Source organism: Chanodichthys erythropterus, chromosome 12 (assembly GCF_024489055.1).
Source record: "Chanodichthys erythropterus isolate Z2021 chromosome 12, ASM2448905v1, whole genome shotgun sequence".
NCBI classification, from domain to species: Eukaryota; Metazoa; Chordata; class Actinopteri; order Cypriniformes; family Xenocyprididae; genus Chanodichthys; species Chanodichthys erythropterus.
Genome location: NC_090232.1, coordinates 49,294,763 through 49,317,313, shown reverse-complemented (window position 1 = coordinate 49,317,313; position 22,551 = coordinate 49,294,763). Strand labels below are relative to the sequence as shown.

At 43.7% G+C, this 22,551-nt stretch overlaps 2 protein-coding genes across 3 annotated transcripts in view; one reads left to right on the top strand and one right to left on the bottom strand.

Annotated features, from left to right (window-relative positions):
• LOC137031582 (galectin-9-like) overlaps positions 1–22,551 on the top strand; it is a 112,042-nt gene that overhangs the window by 64,332 nt on the left and 25,159 nt on the right. The window lies entirely within an intron of this gene.
• LOC137032430 (B-cell receptor CD22-like) lies at positions 2,237–10,846 on the bottom strand. The gene is made up of 9 exons (XM_067404191.1): positions 10,788–10,846; positions 6,852–7,186; positions 4,028–4,276; positions 3,694–3,951; positions 3,360–3,602; positions 3,180–3,276; positions 2,965–3,010; positions 2,352–2,581; positions 2,237–2,294 (listed from the first exon to the last, which is right to left on the bottom strand). Exons 1-9 carry the CDS (start codon positions 10,844–10,846, stop codon positions 2,237–2,239), a joined length of 1,575 nt encoding a protein of 524 aa, XP_067260292.1.

Here is a 22,551-nt window from a genome sequence, read left to right as displayed (position 1 = left end):
GTGTCCATCAGTTGTACCCTTCGAAATCCTTCATTCCGAAGGGCCCTTTAATGTGGCCAGTTTTGAACACTTCAGTTTGGAACAACCCTTAAATATGTCAGCCATGATTGTTGCCGTTTGTTGGATGCTCAGACGACCAAACGGTAACACTTTATTTTACAGTGCCGTAGTTACACGTTACTACATGTACTTACTATAGTAATAACAATAAATTATGCATAATTACAAGTAACTAACCCTAATCCAAACCCTAACCCTAAATGTAACTCTATAGTAAGTACATGTAGTTAATTAATAGTAATCAGTACTTATCTGAGTAATTACAATGTAACTACGGCACTGTAAAATAAAGTATAACCGACCAAACAAATGCAGATTAAACATGTTCAGTCTGGTAAAAACAGACTCCAACCAACACCAACAGGGTTATCACACCTATCCAACAAACTCCAACAGACGAGTGCGGTGTGAACTGAAACAGCTGAAAACTACCCGCATTTGGCGGGTTGGCGGGTGTTAATGTCAAGCCCTGATTGTTACTAAGCCTGCCCTGGGTACACCAAAACTACCCGCATTTTTCTTTCCGTTGCCCTCACAGATTCCTGCAGTTAAGCTTGGATGTACATTTACATTCCAATAAAGGTTATTGATGACATTTTGAGGAGGTGGAGTGCACAATAGGCTCCTGTGGCACAGCCTAAGCTTTTGTCCTTAATGGCATTTTTTTCCTTACATTACTTTTACTTTTATACTTTAAGTAGTTTTGAAACCAGTACTTTTACACTTTTACTTGAGTAAAAAGCTTGAGTTGATACTTCAACTTCTACAGAAGTATTTTTAAACCCTAGTATCTATACTTCTACTTGAGTATTGAATGTGAATACTTTTGACACCAGTGTCCCCGGCTGATTAAGGTTGGGGTGGCGTAGTCGCTACTTTGTATATATCTGGATACGAGAGTGCCCTCTTTGTGCCACATTTACAATCTCTTGCAAGGTTTAATGTACAAAAACTCACTCAAGTTTAGTCAAAGCCCAAAATATACAGGCTATTTTACTCCGTGAGACTTTTCAAATGACATATGACACATCTGAGCTGTATGATGCTTTTGACACATTGCAGTACATAGTACAAAAAAGTATTTCATAAATTATGGAAACTTTTTTTTTTTTTTTTACATTTTAAAAGCAAATAACTCAGCACTACTTAGAAGTTTATCAAATATTACATTCGTTGTAAAGTTAAGATGCATTTTTGAACCTCAACGGGACTATTTTGTGTGGAATAGTGATCAATTTCTTCTGCTGTGTTTTATTTTGATCTAAAACACATTTCCTTTCATCAGATGGATTTGATACCAGAAACATAAGTGAGAGGACTTATTTTTTATTTTTTTTTTAAATCATTTTATTACCACTCAGATTTAAGGGACAGTACCATTTCCCTTTCCGCTTTTAAACTTTTTGCACATTATTTGAAAGATCGGTTTGTCATCAACCACTAGAGGTCCTACCTGTGTAACCAGCAGACACAGAGACATTACTGCATGAGGTTAATAATCAGGTTTATTGAAGCATTGGCCTTAGTTATAAAAAACATACAAAGTAAACATGAAGAGGAAACTCTTCATAAAATACACAATACAACATAATGCATTAAAAAAAATTATGCATTTCAATATTGATAAGCAGTACAGATATAACTGGATTGTTTTCTTTGGCTTATGTTTTGTAAAAACATCCTTTATTATTTAATAAATGTAATATTGTTATGCAAAGAGTTATAAACTGCATATTCTTATTTCCATAAATGCAACTGACATTCTTTGGCTTAACTTCAGATGAGAGTGTCATGACGTAAACAACATTGATAAGATTGTGATTTGTTTTTTCTCTCTCTGAAGTATATTTTTGATTTCTAAGTTAATGCCCAAAACTGAAGACCAAAAATACTGACATATAACAAATAATATAGACCAAAACATATAATACACCAAAGTCTACATTAAAATATTATATTCAAACTTAAAAAGAAACCATTAACACACACACACATTAAATACAGAAGAAACAAACAAAGAGTCAAAGAGAACAAATAAGTCTTAATGTGGGTGTTGAACCTGTGTGTATTGGTTGTGGTTGGAACAGATGGGTAAATTATTGCACAACTATCCAATCCTCCATTTCCCAGCAGTCCAGATTGATGTCTGAACACAGGCTTCATGACGGTCTGTCTCTCATTTGACGCTGCTGTAGATCACTGATGCGTCTTCCACAGTTTCAACAACCGATTGCCTAAAAACAGAAAAAAAGAAATACTGTTACAGGCGATATGAAGTTGTTTTTTCTCACTTCACGGCAGCATCGGACTGATGAACTCTTATATTGTCGTACTGGTTTTCATTCTCCTCTTCTCTCTTCGTGTCTTTCTTTCTGTGATGTTGGACAGTTGCGTACTGGATCTCCTCAGTCTCTCTGGATTCAGGAGTTTTTCCTCTGAATCTCTTTGGTTTCACACTGGCATAGAGAGAGTCATTGGCTGAATCCGGTTCAGAAAGAGGCTCGTCATGGACTGAAACTCTCTGTGATGCAAAAGAAGTAATTATTAATTAAAACATGTAAATCAGTTTGATTCTCAGTCTAGAGCAGTTTGTCTCAAACTTTTCAGATCAGGCGCCACATCAGAACAATATTTTTCGAAATATTTCACTGATTCACACTTGATTGTAGGAGAAGAAAAGGACAGAAGAGTGTTTTAAGTGAAACATTCACACTGACAGTTTGAGAATCACTGATCTAAAGAAAAGGAAATATTAGTTAATGAACATTTTTTTCTGGATTGTGTTAATAAAGACACTGATAATGTTAGTTTGCCATCAGTCTGTTCAGTTTCAGTCTGAAACACAGATAACAGCTGATCGATTGATTTTCTGCTTCTGTAAAGTCGTGTGTCTGAATGATTTACCTGTTTCACTGTGAGATCTTCAGTTTTATCACTCCTTCGTTTCTTTCTGTTATAATGACAGACATTAACAGTATGGAAAAATATATTAATTTAAGAGAAAATATGAATGCTGTTTTTAAAAGATTACTAATAATCAAACACTAATGAGCCATTTTCTTCCACATTAGACCAAAGGTGAATGTATACTACCGCTCTAGGTTTTATATTGTGCTCACATTATGATGATGATGATGATGATGATGATGATGATGAAGAATAATCCTCCAGATGTCGCTGCGATCACAATCACATTCCTACCAGCACCATGATGAACTGAAAGAGGAAGATCATCATGATTAACTCTCCAAACTGATGAATGATGTGAAGATACAGGAGTGTGTTAATAAAAGCTTCACCTGTGACAGTTACAGCGTCTGATCTCTGAGATCCATGTTGATTGTGAGCCTGACAGTAGAAGCGTCCACTCTGTAGTGCACTGAAACTCTGTCCAGATCCAACAGCTGAGCTTTCATTCTCCTTAAACCAGCTGAAGTTCAGAGCAGGAGGGTTTGAATCACTGCTGCAGATCAGAGTCACTGAATCTCCTGACACTATTTCACCAGATCCAGTTATCAACACTGAGACGCTCCTGGGAGGGTCTAAAACAATATGTAAATTAATGTTTTGCGATTGTTAATCTATTAATTTGTTTATTTGGTTACTACAGTTACTGAACCATTTTTAACTCACACATGATGATTAAAGTCACATTATCAGAGTATTTCTCTCCATGTTCATTGATGGATCTGCACTTGTATTCTCCACTGTCATCAGAGCTGATCTTTGAGATGCTGAAGATTCTTCCAGATCCTACAAACGTTCCTCCCTTAAACCAGCTGAAGTTCAGAGCAGGAGGGTTTGAATCACTGCTGCAGATCAGAGTCACTGAATCTCCTGACACTATTTCACCAGATCTGTTTATCAACACTGAGACGTTCCTGGGAGGATCTAATAACAGACAAATGAAAGTGTATTTCCAAACATAAACTCAATACATAAAAAGAACAAATGAATCTGTACTCACACGTGACATTGATCTGAACAGCAGGAGAGATGTGATTGTGTCCGTGTACAGCACAGCTATATCTGCCTGCATCCTCTCTTCTGACTGACTGCAGCAGGAGTTCATTGTTTCTGTCTCTTCTCTCAGTTAATGGCTGTGAGTTTCTGTACCAGATGAATGTTGCTCTGTCAGTCAGAGTGCAGCTGCTTTTACATGTCAGACGGACTGAATCTCCCTCTGTCACTCTCTCAGGAGACTCCACCTGAAGATCTGAACACAACACACACATTATATCTAGTGCTGCTGTCATACACTGATTATTATTCAACATAATGCACAGAAGAATCAGAATCAGAATCAGAAAGAGCTTTATTGCCAGGTATGTTGTTTACACATACTAGGAATTTGTTTTAGTGACAGAAGCTCCACAGTGCAACAGAGTAACAGCGACAAGACAAGACACATAATAAAAAGAATAAAATAATAATATACAAATTTACAAGATAGACAAAGTGCAAAAAAAGCAAAAGACAATATATATTATAGACAATTGTATGTACAATTATGTGTGCAAATTGAGATATAAATAAGTGTTTTAAGTAAATAAAGTGTAATCGTGTTGTGTGTTCCGTGTTTGTCAAGTGTTCATGAAATGGATTGCTTGAGGGAAGAAACTGTTCTTGTGTCTGGTCGTTCTGGTGCTCAGGGCTCTGTAGCGTCGACCGGATGGCAACAGTTCAAAGAGGGAGTGTGCTGGATGTGAGGGGTACAGAGTGATCTTCTTTGCCCTTTTTCTCACTCTGGATAAGTACAGTTCTTGGAGAGTGGGGAGGGTTGTGCCAATGATTCGCTCAGCAGACCGGACTACCCTCTGTAGTCTTCTGAGGTCAGATTTGGTAGCTGAGCTGAACCAGACGGTAATTGAAGTGCAGAGGATGGATTCGATGATGGCAGAGTAGAACTGTTTCAGCAGCTCCTGTGGCAGGTTGAACTTCCTCAGCTGGCGAAGGAAGTACAACCTCTGCTGGGCCTTTTTCACAATGGACTCGATGTGGTTGTCCCACTTCAGGTCCTGGGAGATGGTGGTGCCCAGGAACCTGAATGACTCCACTGCAGTCACAGTGCTGTTCATGATGGTGAGTGGGGGAAGAGCAGGGGGGTTTCTCCTGAAGTCCACGGTCATCTCCACTGTCTTGAGCGTGTTGAGCTCCAGGTTGTTAAGACTGCACCAGACAGCCAGCTGTTCAACCTCCAGTCTATAAGCAGACTCGTCACCCTCCTGGATGAGGCCGATCAGTGTGGTGTCATCTGCAAACTTCAGGAGCCTGACAGAGCGGTCTTTAGAGGTGCAGTCTTTGGTGTAGAGGAAGAAGAGCAGTGGGGAGAGAACACAGCCCTGAGGGGTGCCGGTGCTGATGGTGAGGGTGCTGGATGAGAATTTTCCCAGCCTCACTAGCTGCTGCCTGTCTGTCAGGAAGCTGGTGATCCACTGACAGACAGAGGTGGGCACGGAGAGCTGAGTTAGTTTAGGCTGGAGGAGTGATGGGACGATGGTGTTAAAAGCAGAGCTGAAGTCCACAAACAGGATCCTCACATAAGTCCCTGGTCTGTCCAGATGCTGGAGAACATAATGCAGTCCCATATTGACTGCATCATCCACAGACCTGTTTGCTCGGTAAGCACACTGCAGGGGGTCCAGTAAGGGTCCAGTGATGTCCTTCAGAAAAGCCAGAACCAGTCTTTCAAATGACTTCATGGCCACAAACGTTAGAGCCACAGGTCTGTAGTCATTTAGTCCAGTAATTTTGGGTTTCTTTGGGACGGGGATGATGGTGGAGCGTTTGAAGCAGGAGGGGACTTCGCACAGCTCCAGTGATCTGTTGAAGATCTGTGTGAAGATGGGGGCCAGCTGGTAAGCGCAGGTTTTCAGACAGGCTGGTGAAACGCTGTCTGGGCCTGGTGCCTTTCTTCTCTTGTTCTTTCTGAAGACCTGGCACACGTCATCTTCACTGAACTGAATTGCAGGTGTGGGGGAGAGGGGGGTTGATGGAGGTGTGAATGGTGATTTTTCAAACCTGCAATAAAACCCATTCAGATCGTCTGCCAGTTGTTGATTCTCCACAGAGCTGGGGGATGGTGTCTTGTAGTTGGTGATAACTTTCAGACCTTTCCACACTGAAGCTGTGTCATTAGAAGAGAACTGATTCCGAAGTTTATCAGAATAATTCCTCTTTGCCACTCTGATCTCCTTTTCCAGTGTGTATTTGGCCTGTTTGTACAATACTCTGTCCCCTTTTCTGCGAGCATCTTCTTTGGCCTGACGGAGCTGGCTGAGTTTTGCAGTGAACCAGGGTTTGTCGTTGTTGTAAGATAAATGAGTCTTTGTAGGAATGCACAGATCCTCACAGAAACTGATATATGATGTAACAGTCTCTGTGAGCTCGTCCAGATCGGTGGCAGCAGCTTCAAAAACACTCCAATCAGTCCATTCGAAACAGGCTTGTAAAGCCCGCTCTGTTTCAGTGGTCCATCTCTTTACAGTCTTTGCCACAGGTTAAGCTGATTTCAGTTTCTGCCTGTAGGTCGGTATGAGATGAACTAAACAGTGATCAGAGAGCCCCAAAGCTGCCCGTGGGACAGAGTGATATGCATCCTTTATTGCTGTGTAACAGTGATCCAGTGTATTACTGTCTTTGGAGGGACAAGTAACATGCTGTCTGTATTTTGGAAGTTTACGTGAGAGAACCGCTTTATTAAAGTCCCCGAGAATGATAAGAACAGAGTCCGGGTGTTGTTGCTCGCTCTCTGTGATCATGAAAGAAGAGAGAAACCTCATGAAAATCACCTGTGACAGTAAGATTCACTCCTGGAACACCAGTCCATCTTCCTTCTGTTATATCAGTGATGAATCTGAAATAGTACTCGTGTGAATCATTCAGTGTCACATGACTCAGTCTGATGGTGCAGTTCTGCTGTTTATCTCCAAGATACTGAAGCCTCTGACTGTATTCAGGGTCCTCAGACAGATCTGGAGGCTCTTCACCCTTTACAGGGTTTTTGGTCCAGAACACTTTCATGATCTGATGTCCAGTAGGGTATGTATAAGTGCAGTTCATTATCACTGATGAGTCCTTTAGTGCACAGATGTGTGAAGGACTGTAACTCACACCCCAATCAGCACTAGAAACCCCTGAAACACAGAATTCATCAAGATGAAAGTGTTTTATCATTTACAATGGACCATGAAAACAGTCTTAGCGCTGTTTTAATGACATTATAGTAGCCTTAGAATACCACTGCATGAAATTCTGTCCTACTATAATATTTGTAATGTTTTTAGTTTTTTGTTTGATTGTTTGTTTTTTGTTTTTTGTTTTTTGTGACTAGTAGCTTGTTTTATATATATAATATGTAATTATATAAATATATAAATATGTAATATATATAATATGTAATATATATGTAATATATATATATATATTACGGTTTTGTAAGTTGATAGTGTGCGTGATTCTTTTTGTTTTTTTTTGTTTTCTTTTGTTTTATATATATATATATATATATATATATATATATATATATATATATATATATATATACATATATATATTAGCAAAGAAGATCATGAAGATCATGTGTTGTTTTCAAAACTTTTGCTATAACAAATGTGCTTCAGAAACACACAGTTACAGCAACCAGAGAAACATTAAAGCTGTTGTCCGTAAGATTTGCCTCTTTGTCGCCATCTCTGTTTGAAATCTGCAATTGCAGTCATATGCAGAATTGTTATCTTTATTTTGGTTGTGCATTGGCACGGCTCCTCAGCGCAGATGAATCTAGTGTTTGCTGTCAGTCACCACATCAGTGGATCCTGTACTTCAGAATCACAGACAGTAGACTTGAAGTATGACCAAAGTAGGATTTTTCAGCGGAAAATGTCATCTGAACAAGTAAGTAACATTTCTGCCACTTTTGTCCTGACCAACTGAGGGGAAAGCATTAGGCCTACAATAAATCGTGCTGCCAATGATGATTAAATTTAACGATCGCTTAGCTCGGATCATGCCAAACCGTGCAAATTATTATTACTGCTATACTTTGTTCTCAAATTGTTAATGCTAACATCAGCATTGCATGACTGTGTATTTAGTGTGAATTAGCATTACCTGTAGATTTCAATTTCTGCATCCACTCTGCAAGTCTTTTGCTTTTGACTACGGGTGAATCTCCAGTTGTCATTTGGACCTTTCTGGATTATAATCCGCCATCAAAATGATAAGTTTAATTATTGGAGCTGCTGTGAGAAAAGGCTAATGATCCACTATCAGCAGCATCCTATATGCATAATAGTCTAGCTGGGACTCCTTTCTTTCTGTTTACAGACGTGACGTAAAGACGCAAAGACAAACATCTGCATGCTTGAATTTAAGTATCGATTTATTACAAAACATTATTACAGGCTTACCGTTGTGAATCGAGCTAAGTAGATAGTTTTGAACACTGGCTGGTTACTTGCTCAAAAATTGGTTTTGGATCATTTTTAACCAAATAAACCCAACCCAACTAAAGCAAGCTCTTACCTCCATAACAGTGACTTCAAACTTCATTATTTTCAATAAAACAGCAGTAAGGCTTCCTGGAGGTTAAGTGAAGGCTGCTCATGCAGGGCCACCGTTAAAGGGCCAACGTTTTGCCAATGAGCAAATTCTCAGGGGTCCTGCGCTGACAGCCCTAAAGCCGAGTTCAGACTGCACGATTTTAGCCCCGATTTTGGCTCGCCGACAGGTTTTGAGAAATCGCCGACAAATGCCCGAAATCACAGGCAAATCGGTGCTCGTTCACGCGAGTGACAATCACGCAGTGAGCAAAGACGTGATCTGAGAGAGTCGCCGACGCCCGTGAGATATTTGGCATGCTAAATATCTGGACCTGTCGGCGATTCAAAATCCTGCAGTGTGAAAAGTGTTCTGACTGAAAACTACATCGGCGATGACCGACAGCCAATGAGAGAGCAAGATACAGAGCAGCGGGGAGTTCCGGGAGGAGTTATAGACCAAAATATCAGCAAGCATGGCTTCGTTTCAGATAAACATTACAATTTTATCATACAGAAGCAAAGCACAAACATTTGCTTGACCATCAACAGCAGCACATTGAAAAGTTATGTATTTTGCTCCAACTGTCATTGCAGAACACACAATCCTTGTTCTTCGCGTCTCCCCAAACATTTCCTTCTCCATATTCTTCTTTTCTTTATGTTGTTTTTCGCTGCAAATCAGCGCACAGGCAATTCGTATTTCAAGCTTCTTGCGGACTACTATTTTTAATAATAATCCCACCGTGTGTCTCAATCAGCTCCCTAGTTCAGTAGTCAGGGCACTGATCAGGGTATCAGCCACATTCACTTTCATTATATACTGATTCATGACCTAGGGAGCTGATTGAGACACAGGACACTCTGGTCTTGAGCGCGTTGTTTCCTTGTCACATCTCGCGTGTGTTTGGTTGTGAAACGTAGTTTGCGTGCCAGACAGAGTTGTCGGCGATTCTTCCTATTGTAAAGTCATGCAGTGTGAAACCTTCTGTCTCCGATCCATCGTGCAGTTTGAACACAGCAGCGACTGAATGCTGGCCAAGATAGTCATGCAGTGTGAAAAGAACAGTGACCCGACTACTTTGAAAATCGTGCAGTCTGAACTCGGCATAAGTGGACCCGTAAAGGGCCAGTGCAGGCTTTTTTGCAGGGATAACACCAATGTTATCATCTCTACACTGGTTACCTAATAAGTTCTGTATCAATTATAAAGTATTGCTAATGACCTATAAGGCCCTAAACGGTTTAGCTCATGTGTATTTAACTGATCTTCTATCGCCCTACAATCCTTCACGCTCTTTAAGATCACAAAACTCTGAGCTTCTGGTTGTTTCTAGGATATCTAAGTCCACTAAAGGAGGGAGAGCGTTTTCACATTTGGCTCTCTGGAATAAGCTTCCTGATAATGTTCAGGGCTCAGACTCACTCACCCAGTTTACATTCACATAATGAATGTCATGTTTATAACATCCCTGTCAACAATTTGATCTCACAGTGATCTCAGCATGAGTTCCCAGGATACTCGTGATGTGGTCACAATGAGATAAAACTGTAACCTTACTGTGTGTTCATACTATGGTCACAATGTGAGGTCAAAGTGCACTCACTGCACAAAGACTATAGGTACCCAGCATGCATTGTGGCATGAAGCTTTTGACTGTCACTATTGTTGAGATTCATATGCTGATTCTTGATGTCTCTTTTTGTCTAAGTGACACAGTTGTTCAAATTGTTTTTTATCTTATCATGCATTTTTATCTTTCATAAATTATTTAAAATGTGAATTTTTAAAATGTGAATTTTATGCCTTTTAGTTCATGTCAGTCAGCTCTGAGATCTTCTATGCAAACAAAGTCCTTTGACACATAAACCTCTACAATATCTCCACACGATCTTCTGTCTGGTGATACACTGATGTTTGTCCAATCAAATGCTCTGATGAGTGAGAAAGTCCCTCCCCTAAACCACCTGACACTGACTAGACAGTACAAAATTAGCAATTGATGTTCAAGACTGTGACGTAACTAAAAACTATTGGATATTTATAGAATGAACAAGCCCACTGACACCCAAACTTCCTGTTTCAAAAGAAACACACCAACATACCACAGAAAACTGTTCATTTATTGCTCATTATGGGTTCTTTGAAAATAAAATGACATTTAAAAATATGAATGAAACAGAGACTCACCGTGAATCATGAGCAGAAAGATCAGAGGAAGAGCAGGAGCCATTCTGACCAACATCAGCATCAAATATATCTATAATACAGCATAAATCATCACTCATATACTCATAAACAGTGTCTGTTCATCACTCTAAACAGCTCTTAGTGTTATTAAGATCTTTGCTCATCTGAAGATTATTAATGCTCAACATCAGTGTGTGTAAATGAACTGATCATTAGATGTTCAGAAGATATTTCTCATGTCAGGAATCATGTGCTATATGAGCTTCATCTATAGAAACAATCATCAGTTTTTATTGACTGTGGTTAACACTGTTTTTACACACAGTCACGGTAATATCATTGTTCCTCTCTCAACAAGATAAAATCACCGAACTACTAACTAAAGAAAAATAATGATATTTTCTTTAAGTTATTTAAATGTGAATATGAATATTTCACTGAATGTTTCACTTTTATTATGAAGATTAGTTGATGTTTTTGCCTTTAGAAAAAAAAGTAAATTTTTGTCCACTTTTGTCTATCGCCCCCTACTGGACACCTTTGATCATTGTGTCACGTGTACATCAGTTATGGTCCATTAGAGGCAACCAGGTGATCAGAGGAGTTACTTACTAATGTGCATAATGCTGCGTTCACGCCACCTCGTATTTACCGGAATGTTTCGATGACAACACGTGACATTATTATTCTGAGCTGTTCTATCTACAGCGGTCAGGTGGTACAGCGGCCATGTGGTACATCTGGGAGCTTTCAGAAAACTTTCATTCTTTCAAGCCCAGAAGAATGTTAATCCAGCTTTCTGAAACTGACCCATCAGAATTGATATAAAAAACATCATTCACTTCCATATAAATAGTAGCCTGAAGAGGAAAAAAACCTAAACAAAACCAAACAAACAAAAAACAATAATGATGTAAACAGGCACTATTAAAGCGAACAGGGACTGAAGAAACCAGAGGAGACGCAGGAAGGGTTCAGAATTATAAACATGTACCCACCTAACAGAATTTTGTGATACATTCTCTAAATATTCAGTGTTGGTTCTGGGAACATGGGAACATTTCATGGGAACTGTCAACGCTGCGTCATATGCTTTGGGAACGCCTCTGCATGATTGCGTCGTGAAGCACTCTTGTATCTAACCAATAATGTGACGAGACGTCACAAGCAGGTAGACAAACAACACCAAATAAGACACACAAGAGTCTGTCACCCGTGACCCTTGACTATTATAGAGTTGCTTCTTTATCAGCAATTGCAGGTGTTTTCAGAAAACATTTCTGCATTGATAAAGCAAATCAACATGTCTGTTTTTTTTTAAATAATAGACAAACAGAAAGTTACAGGAACATAAAAGACAGAAGCTGATAATATTGAGCATTTTGGACAGTCTTTAAAGGTGCCCTAGAACCAGTTTTCACAAGATGTAATATAAGTCTAAGGTGTCCCCTGAATGTGTCTGTGAAGTTTCAGCTCAAAATACCCCATAGATTTTTTCTAATTAATTTTTTTAACTGCCTATTTTGGGGCATCATTAACTATGCACCGATTCAGGCTGCGGCCCCTTTAAATCCTCGCGCTCCCTGCCCCGCCCCACAGATCCAGACGTTAATACTGGCTGCCCTTGTCTAATGCCTTGAACTTGAGCTGGCATATGCAAATATTGGGGTCGTACATATTAATGATCCCGACTGTTACGTAACAGTTGGTGTTATGTTGAGATTCGCCTGTTCTTTGGAGGTCTTTTAAACAAATGATATTTATATAAGAAGGAGGAAACAAACAATGGAGTTTGAGACTCTCTGTATGTCATTTCCATGTACTAAACTCTTGTTATTCAACTATGCCGAAGTAAATTCAATTTTTGATTCTAGGGCACCTTTAAAGTTTTGGGTATCAAAAGGTAATGAACATCATGTTTGTTATTTCTCATCAAAGAAAAGATTTGGTTCATCGACTGACGGTTTGAGCACACAGCTTTCAGATCTACTTCATCGGGTACTTAACTCATGTCTTAATGTATGTCACTGTGGCTTTATAGTGTTCATTTGATACTCAACAGATCTTAAAATATACAGTAATAATGTAATTTTTAATGTAAAGTTTTGAACCAATTTAAAACCACTTGAACTGCTGACCTTAAACCTTATAGTTACTGTGTGAACTAGCCCCATGTTTCCCCTATAACATGTTTCAATGTAAAGATCAATTAGTATATGATGCTCTTACCCGTTTCGCCAACATGACCAGTGACAAATGATCAGGATGAAACCAGCAGTGGGTTTTTATGAGATCAACACCTTATATTTACCATGAGGATATATGACACTTCAGCCAGTGCTGATATAGCAGAAGCAGAGTTTAAAATAGCAACAGGGTATTTCATCAGAGATGACATTAGACTAAAGTAATAAAAGTTAAACTCATGAAACTCAGTCTGTAAAGATGTAATGTTAAAATGTTTTCAAATATGCATATTTAATATTCAACAATATTGGTGATCTGCCTGCATTGACACTATTATATGTGAACTGAACTGAGCTGGACGATGACATCACTGTTTTCTGCTGCTCTGTGCAAGATGAGCATTTGAATATAGTTTCAGCAGTTTCACATTTATTACTTTAGTCTAATGTCATCTCTGATGAAGTACCCTGACCCTCAGTCATTTTTTTTGTTGTTGTTTTTTTTGTAGAAAATGACTGATCATTTCACTAGATAAGACCCTTATTCCTCATCTGTAGAGCTCTTTGAAGCTGCACTGAAACTGACATTTTGACCTTCAGCCTGTTGAACCCCATTGAAGTCCACTATAAGGAGAAAAATCCAGGAATGTTTTCCTCAAAAACCTTCATTTCTTTTCGACTGAAGAAAGAAAGACATGAACATGACATGGGGCTGAGTAAATTATTAGGAACTTTTAATTCTGAAGTGAACCAATCTTTTAAATGCCCTAATTGAACTAAGGCCTAATCCTGATTTAGGCTAAGCCCTGTCTGTGAAACCGGGTCTAAATATGGCCATGAATGCAGTTTCCTCTTTAGAGAGAGAGAGAGAGTGAGAAAGAGAGGTGAGAAAACAAAACAAAAGGTGTGGTCTTCTTGAAGTGGTGCTGCGCAGACCGATCGGTGTATGACATGCCATGCAGACAGTGGAAAAGTGCCATAATATGACTAGCCTTTTGCGTGACTATGTTATCACACAGCTAATAATGAGCTGCTAATGTTACACAAACCGTGAAACTCTCTAAAGAAAAAATATTATCTGTCGAATTTAAATTCATGGGTTATTGTACACTTACTCTATATATTTAACTCTGTGTGAAACAACATCCCAGAGTACGGAAAAGAAAAAAAAATAATAAGTTTCAATCATTCTGGCTTTCAGAAAGCAAAGTTTTAAAGTAATTCTGCAGTCAACTGTATCTGACAAGTTTACATCTAGGTAAAAATGATAAGGATGACTAATTTTGACTGTCTTGTTTTACATAATGTATTGAGTGTCTTTCTGCTCACCCTCATTATGAAGGTTAACTGTTGTTCCCTTTCAGTCGGTCACATTCGACGTACGTCAGTAGTGACCGACGAATTGGGATATCGCTAGAGAGCCCTATCAGCTTCGAGTAAACTAAAACAAGCCAATGGAATTGGCGTGCGATATTTGCATAATGCGCACCGCCCCCGACAGGAGTATATAAATAGGAAGCAGATGCAATCGCACTCTGTCTTTCGCTTTGGAGCCAACCGGTTGGTCTCTTCAGCTTTCAAGACTGTTTAAGTCAGAGTGTTCTTCAGCCTTTGAAGTGGTGCAGCACTTTCTGTTGGCGTTACAGCACAGCAGCGAGGTCGCGAGTTTCTCCAGGAGCCTGAGCATTGAGCTCTAAACTGCTGTTTTCACAGCAACCCTTTGCCCCATTGAGCATGCTGTAGAAAGAGCGGTTGCGATTTCGGCCGGTTCCTGCGTTGTGTTCGAGGAGTGGTGTACCCGAACACATCGTGACACTCCCTGCGTGCTTCAGCACGAGAGAGCTGTAATTCCCCTTCTGAAAGAGCTTCACAGACGAACTCTGCGTCTTTACAAAGATGTCATTTCGTCTGTGCGTTACTGGGTGCGGTCGTTCCCTGGTCCCTGCTGATGGGCACAATCGCTGCATCACGTGTTTGGGCGTTCAGCACGCTGAAGCAGCTTTTGTGGATAGCTCATGTTCCCATTGCAGGAACATGACTATCGCAGTGCCGAGGTCTAGACTCTCGTTCCTGAAATCTCAGGTAGCGGGGGTCCCCTCCCCTATGCCCCGTTCAGCCGTTTTTTTCGGCTCCGGCCGGAATGACGGTTCGACGGTGTGTAGGCAGGGTGACCTGAGGATCACCGTCAGGGCTTCCCCGCTGAGCTCCACTCCTCGGGCCCCTGCCGCCTCAGCAGCACTGCAACCCGTCGTGCCGCCATCAGTTTCCGCTGGGCCCTCTACGGACTGTCCAGCCGTTACCTTTGGTGCACCTACTGCGGATCAGATGTCGATCTCAGCATCGGAAGGTGAGCCCGAATCCTCGGGAGATGAAGACTCGGCTCTGTTGCCGCCCTCCAGGACGGTAGCACCGCCCGAGGCCGATCCCGAGTTGATGGCTGTGCTTTCCCGGGCGGCCGAGAGTGTCGGGCTCGTGTGGAACCCTCCACCCTGTCCCTCTCGGCTCGATGATTGGTACCTCGGGGCCGGTCGCGCTGGTCAACCCCAGCGCCCCGCCCCGATGCCATTCTTCCCGGAGGTGCACGATGAGGTGACCAGATTCTGGCGAACGCCGTATAGCGCTCATGCTAGAACTGGCCCCTCGTCCGCCTTCACCTCCCTGGATGGCAGAGAGGCTAAGGGTTACGATCGGATTCCCCCAGTCGAGCGGTCTGTTGCGATGCAGCTGTGTCCAATGGCCACCGGCTGGCGCGGTGAACCGCGTCTCCCGTCCCGGGCCTGTAAATTCTCCTCAGGACTGACGGAGAAAGCTTACAGAGCCTGTGGACAAGCTGCCTCCGCCCTGCATGCCATGGCCCTTTTGCAGGTGTACCAAGCAAAAGCGCTATCGGAAATGCCCCAGGGAGGGCTTGACCAACAGCTGCTGGGGGAGCTGCGTGCTGCCACTGACCTCGCTCTCCGAGCGTCGAAGGTGACAGCGTGTTCTGTTGGTCATGCGATGTCTACGCTCGTAGTCCAGCAGCGCCACCTCTGGCTGACCCTGGCGGACATGAGGGAAACCGATAAACATCGGTTCCTGGACTCCCCCGTGTCCCCGGTCGGCCTTTTCGGCGACGCGGTGGAGAGCTTCGCCCAACAGTTCTCCGCCGCACAGAAGCAGGCTGAGGCCATTAAACATGTCATGCCCCGGCGGTCCGCTGCTGCCTCCACCCTGTCGCCGGCGGCTCAGCCTCAGCCCGCTCGTCGCCGAGGGCGCCCGCCTGCGCCGTCCTCCGCCTCTGCTAAGTCGGTGAAGCAGCAGCCTACACCCGCCAAACAGCAGAGTGCCGGGCGCAGTCGTGGTGCCCAGCCTGTCTCAGCCAAGCCAGGTGGTAAGCGATCGATGAAGTCACGATCCTGAGACGGGCAACCTGGAGGGGAAGGATCCAGCTCTTCGGGAGAGAGTTCCATCATCTCTTCCACCCCCGGAGGAGGGCCGGGGGGAATTTGTGAACGTTGTCTGTCCACCGCCCCTGGCTCTCCGGAGACCAGCGGTACCCACTTTTTCACAAAAAGAGCAGTTTCTCCGACCTCTAGGTATGGGGTATGGTTTTAGCTCACCTCAGCCGGTTGGGGCTTCGGGTCAACTGGGACAAGAGCAAACTCTCCCCCGGGCAGAGGATATCTTATCTCGGTCTCGAGCTAGACTCGGTCGCCCGGACTGCGCGCCTCACCAAGGAAAGCGTCCAGTCGGTGTTGACCTGCCTGAGCAAGATCAAGCGCAGGACAGCAGCCCCACTGAAACTATTTCAGAGGCTCCTGGGGCATATGGCATCTGCAGCCACGGTAACGCCGCTCGGATTGCTCCATATGAGGCCGCTTCAACACTGGCTCCGTGGCCGGGTCCCGAGATGGGCGTGGCAGCGCGGTACGCTCCGTGTCCCCGTGACACACAGCTGCTGACGCACCCTCATCCGGTGGTCGGACCCCTCGTTCCTGCGGGCAGGAGTGCCCCTGGAACAGGTGTCCAGGCACGCTGTGGTCTCCACAGATGCCTCCGCCACCGGATGGGGGGCCACGTACAACGGGCATGCAGCGTCGGGTCTGTGGACGGGGCCTCAACTGCATTGGCATATCAATTGCCTGGAGTTGCTAGCAGTACGTCTTGCACTGGGCCGCTTCAAGGAGCTGCTGTCAGACAAGCACGTACTAGTCCGCTCGGACAGTACTGCGGCCGTTGCGTACATCAACCGCCAAGGTGGTCTACACTCCCGCCGCATGTCGCAACTCGCCCATCTCTTGCTGTGGAGTCAGAAGCATCTGAGGTCCCTTCGGGCCACTCATGTCCCAGGTGTGCTCAACCGTGCAGCCGACGAGCTCTCACGGCAGCCTCCACTTGCGGGCGAGTGGCGGCTCCACCCCCAGGCGGTCCAGCTGATTTGGCAGCATTTCGGCGAGGCCCAGGTAGACCTGTTTGCCTCCCCAGAAACTGCCCACTGCCAGTGGTTCTATTCCCTGACCGGCGGCACGCTCGGCACGGATGCCCTGGCACACAGCTGGCCCCAGGGTCTGCGCAAATATGCGTTTCCCCCAGTGAGCCTTCTCGCACAACTCCTGTGCAAGGTCAGGGAGGACGGGGAGCAGGTCTTGTTAGTGGCGCAGTACTGGCCCACTCGGACCTGGTTCTCGGACCTCATGCTCCTCGCGACAGCCCCTCCCTGGCCGATTCCTCTGAGGAAGGACCTCCTGACTCAGAGACGGGGCACCCTATGGCACCCGCGTCCCGACCTGTGGAACCTCCACGTGTGGTCCCTGGACGGGATGCGGAGGTTCTGAGTGATCTCCCGCAAGCGGTCGTAGACACCATCACTTCCGCTAGAGCTCCTTCCACGAGGAGCCTCTACGCGCTGAAGTGGAACCTATTCGTTGAATGGTGCGCCTCTCGCCGAGAGGACCCCCGATTGTGCTCGGTCAGATCCATGCTTTCCTTCCTGCAAGAAGGGTTGGAGCGAAGGCTGTCTCCCTCCCCCCTGAAGGTGTATGTTGCCGCTATCACTGCACATCACCACGCAGTTGAGGGTAAGTCCCTGGGGAAACACGATCTGATCGTCAGGTTCCTGAGGGGGGCGAGGAGACTAAATCCTCCTCGCCCTTCCTCCATACCCTCTTGGGATCTGACCCTGATTCTTACATCTCTCCGGGGTCAGCCCTTCGAACCTTTGCAATCAGTCGAGTTAAAAGCACTGTCTCTCAAGACCGTCCTCCTGGTTGCATTGGCTTCTCTGAAGAGGGTAGGGGATCTGCACGCATTTTCGGTCGACGGATCGTGGCTAGAGTTCGGGCCTGGTGACTCTCACGTCATCCTGAGACCCTGGCCCGGATATGTGCCAAAGGTTCCTACCACTCCCTTCAGAGATCAGGTAGTGAACCTGCAAGCGCTGCCTTCGGAGGAGGCAGACCCAGCCCTAGCTTTGCTCTGTCCCGTCCGTGCTCTGTGTGTGTACATGGACAGAACGCGAAGCTTCAGGACCTCAGATCAGCTCTTTGTCTGTTACGGAGGCCAGCAGAAGGGAAAGGCTGTTCCAAGCAGAGGATGGCCCACTGGATAGTGGATGCCATCGCCTTGGTGTACGAATCCCAAGGCGTGCCTTGTCCGCTTGGGTTGAGAGCCCACTCCACCAGAGGAGTGGCCTCTTCCTGGGCGTTGGCTTATGGCGCCTCGCTGACAGATATCTGTAGAGCTGCGGGCTGGGCGACACCTAACACGTTCGCTAGATTCTATAGCCTACGTGTAGAGCCGGTATCTTCCCGTGTACTCGCTTCCACTAGCCAGTAGACGCATTGAACCCGCTCTAAGTGTCGGCTTGCAATGCCATTCCCGCCCCCTGGGCCGGATGCATGCATATTTTTGACTCCAGTTGTGTTCCCCGCTTGGCGAATCCTGACGAGTTCCTCCGCCTCCCCCTTCGGCTCGGACATAGCGGAGTGTCTGATGCCAGGCCTACATCCATCGCTGACGCTGTCTGTTGGCTGGGGTCCATATGTCATGACTCCTCTACGTGAGCGGTCCCATATGTGTAATCATCCACGGTTTAAAACTCCCTACGGTCGAGTCCGTGTCTTTCCCTTAGCAGAGCCACCTCTGCTGTCACCTGTCAGATGAGTCTCCCCCTACCCAGGTGGAGCCATCCCAGGGACTTCCATATGCGTACTGCCCCTCGGGCCAGTCCATATGTGTATTCTCCACCTAAATTCCTCCCCCGTGGGTAGGTAGTGGCCTCCGCAGCGCCCCCTACAGGTTCGCTTTCCCAGTGTAGTCTAGTTTACTTAGTGGGTAGTTGTGGAACAGCAGTAGACTCTCTCGGCGTAAGCTCGCCCCCTTCACCGTCCCAGCTAGTGCCATGGGCGGCCAAGCTTGCGCTGGGCACTGGAAGGGGTTTCGTAACTGTGGCGCTTTAGTTGGGATCCCAATTCGTCGGTCACTACTGACGTACGTCGAATGTGACCGACTGAAAGGGAACGTCTCGGTTACGTATGTAACCCTCGTTCCCTGAAGGAGGGAACGGTGACGTACGTCCCGTCGCCACAGTTTCTGTACCCTCGCTGCTGCGCGGACACCAGTTGTCTCCTCAGCGAAAAACAGAGTGCGATTGCATCTGCTTCCTATTTATATACTCCTGTCGGGGGCGGTGCGCATTATGCAAATATCGCACGCCAATTCCATTGGCTTGTTTTAGTTCACTCGAAGCTGATAGGGCTCTCTAGCGATATCCCGATTCGTCGGTCACTACTGATGTACGTCTCCGTTCCCTCCTTCAGGGAACGAGGGTTACATACGTAACCAAGACGTTATACGAGTTAACCGGAGTGTGTGAATCTGTGAAAGAAATACATTTGTCAGGAATCAACAGGCACAGGGAAGAGACAGATAAAACATTAAACCATATAAATACACGATTATAATCATATAAGAATTGTCTTCGTTCCTTAAGCAGTCTCTGATATTTTCCATAAACGTGTGTATTTCGCAATGGTTAACATAAGTAGCCTTTAGCATTGCATATATGACTGTGGAAACGCGACTGGCTCTGGCACGCACAACACGTTAGGAGTCAATATAACATCATAAGGCTTTGGTGCTAGCATCAGTGACAGGTGAATTACAGACAGCGGGTTGTTCATGTATTGCATGGTCAGGATGCTCTAGTCATGCAGCAGCACTTTTTTGGAAGGTCAGTATAAAGGATAAATAAGGGCACGAAAACTGTTTATTGTATTGTGATATCATTAACTAATAAATGTACTAAACTGAGATGTTGTCCCTGAGCGCCGTAACGCCATCTCTCATAAAGATTTGCAACTTTGCAAAGTAAACAATGATCCAAAAAACACTTAGCCTCTTTGCTAATTAGCACACTAAATACCATTGGTATGCTACTTCCACCGCCTCACCGGAAGTTGTACCCACGTTCTCTTTTACAGTAGCGCCCAACGGAAACAGGTGGATATAGTCGGCAGTAATATCAATACCACGATTAGTTTTAACAGTAACCACAGTATATCGACATGAAATATTAATTCAGAATTCCCTACGTGTTAAAGGTGCCATCAAACTTTTTTTTACAAGATGTAATATAAGTCTAAGGTGTCCCCTCAATGTGCCTGTGAAGTTTCAGCTCAAAATACCCCATAGATTTTTTTAAATTAATTTTTTTAACTGCCTATTTTGGGGCATCATTAACTATGCACCGATTCAGGGGCTGCTGGCCATTTAAATACTGTGCTCCCTGCCCATCGAGCTCGCGACTCTATAATACAGTGCATTTACAAAGTTCACACAGCTAATATAACCCTCAAATGGATCTTTACAAGATGTTCGTCATGTATGCTGCAGGCATGCTTCGGGTCATGTGAGTATAGTATTTATTTGGATGTTTAATTTTGATTCTGAATGAGTTTGATAGTACTCCGTGGCTAAAGCTAACATTACACACTGTTGGAAGAGATTTATAAAGAATGAAGTTGGGTTTATGAATTATACAGACTGCAAGTGTTTAAAAATTAAAATAGTGACGGCGCTTGTCTCCGTGAATACAGTAAGAAACGATGGTAACTTTAACCAACAGTAGCCTACATTAGCAACATGCTAACGAAACATTTAGAAAGACAATTTACAAATATCACTAAAATATCATGATATCATGGATCATGTCAGTTATTATTGCTCCATCTGCCATTTTTCGTTGTTGTTATTGCTTGCTTACCTATTCTGATGATTCAGCTGTGCACAGATCCAGACGTTAATACTGGTCGCCCTTGTGTAATGCCTTTCATAATGTTGGGAACATGGGCTGGCATATGCAAATATTGGGGGCATACACCCCAACTATTACGTAACAGTCGGTATTATGTTGAGATTCGCCTGTTCTTCGGAGGTCTTGTAAACAAATGAGATTTATATAAGAAGGAGGAAACAATGGAGTTTGAAACTCACTGTATGTCTTTTCCATGTACTAAACTCTTGTTATTCAACTATGCCAAGGTAAATTCAATTTTTAATTCTAGGGCAACTTTAAATAGCTTCATATTTATACCTGTAAATGATTTGGCGCGCTACCACGGCGCATGGTGAAGGGAACGTCTGCCAATTCCACCAAGTGGTTAAAACGTATAATTTGTATTCATTAAATTTACTTTTAACATTTAAAAACAGACATGTTCAAATTCCAAAGCTTGTCAGTCTTACCAACAGGAACTAACAAGCTTTGGAATTTGAACATGTCTGTTTTTAAGTGTTAAAGTCATTGTAATGAATACAAATTATACGTTTTAATCACTTGGTGGAATTGGTGGATGTTCCCTTCATCATGCGCCGTGGTATCGCGTCAAATCATTCACAAGTATAAATATGAAGCTATTGTGCACCTAGTTGATTTTTAATTAATATTTCATGTCTATATACAATGTTTACATACTTAAAACTAATCATGGTATTGCTATCTTTGTTAGACTGTCGACTTTATAGAACAGTGGCAAGGAATTAGAGGTCTGCAAGCCTGTCGGGTCCCGACCAAGCGGCAACCTCCCCCAGTTTCTCGTGAAGCCAATATGGAAGTAACTTAAACTGCGATTCATCGACTGGACGCTAGGGATAGGCTGCAAAATGGAGCAGAATCTCATTGGTTTATACTGCTAATTTTGCGCTTCATGACAACTCTGAGTGGGGTGAATTCTTTTTATAACTCATCTGTTTAAATTATTGAGACTTATACAGATATCTAGCCTACCTATATATGTACGTATAGATATAAAAACACTGTAGATTGACAGTAAACCTTTAGTACTTTCTAATGATATTGTTATCTTTATTAATATTTTAGATAGGATCTAAGATAGATATGCTAGGCGGCCGTGGTTTCAGCAACCAGTCGCATGGGCTCCAACCACGTCCCGCCTCTTTGCCCATTTTCAGTAATCCGGGACTGCCGTGCTGTGACGCGCAGCTAAGATGGCAGCGGCCTCATTTTCGCGTCAAAACTGCTGTTCAGAACTCTATGGGTGACGTCACGGACACTACGTCCATATTTTTTTACAGT

What these genes read in the sequence shown, in the direction of transcription:
- LOC137032430 (XM_067404191.1), bottom strand. Translation starts at nt 10,846, where the DNA reads ATGTTGGTCAGAATGGCTCCTGCTCTTCCTCTGATCTTTCTGCTCATG. An exon ending in AAGATCTCACAGTGAAACAG is followed by an intron (nt 2,582 to 2,964) that starts GTAAATCATTCA and finishes TTTGCATCACAG; the next exon opens with AGAGTTTCAGTCCATGACGA. An exon ending in CAGTCCGATGCTGCCGTGAA is followed by an intron (nt 2,295 to 2,351) that starts GTGAGAAAAAAC and finishes TTCTGTTTTTAG; the next exon opens with GCAATCGGTTGTTGAAACTG.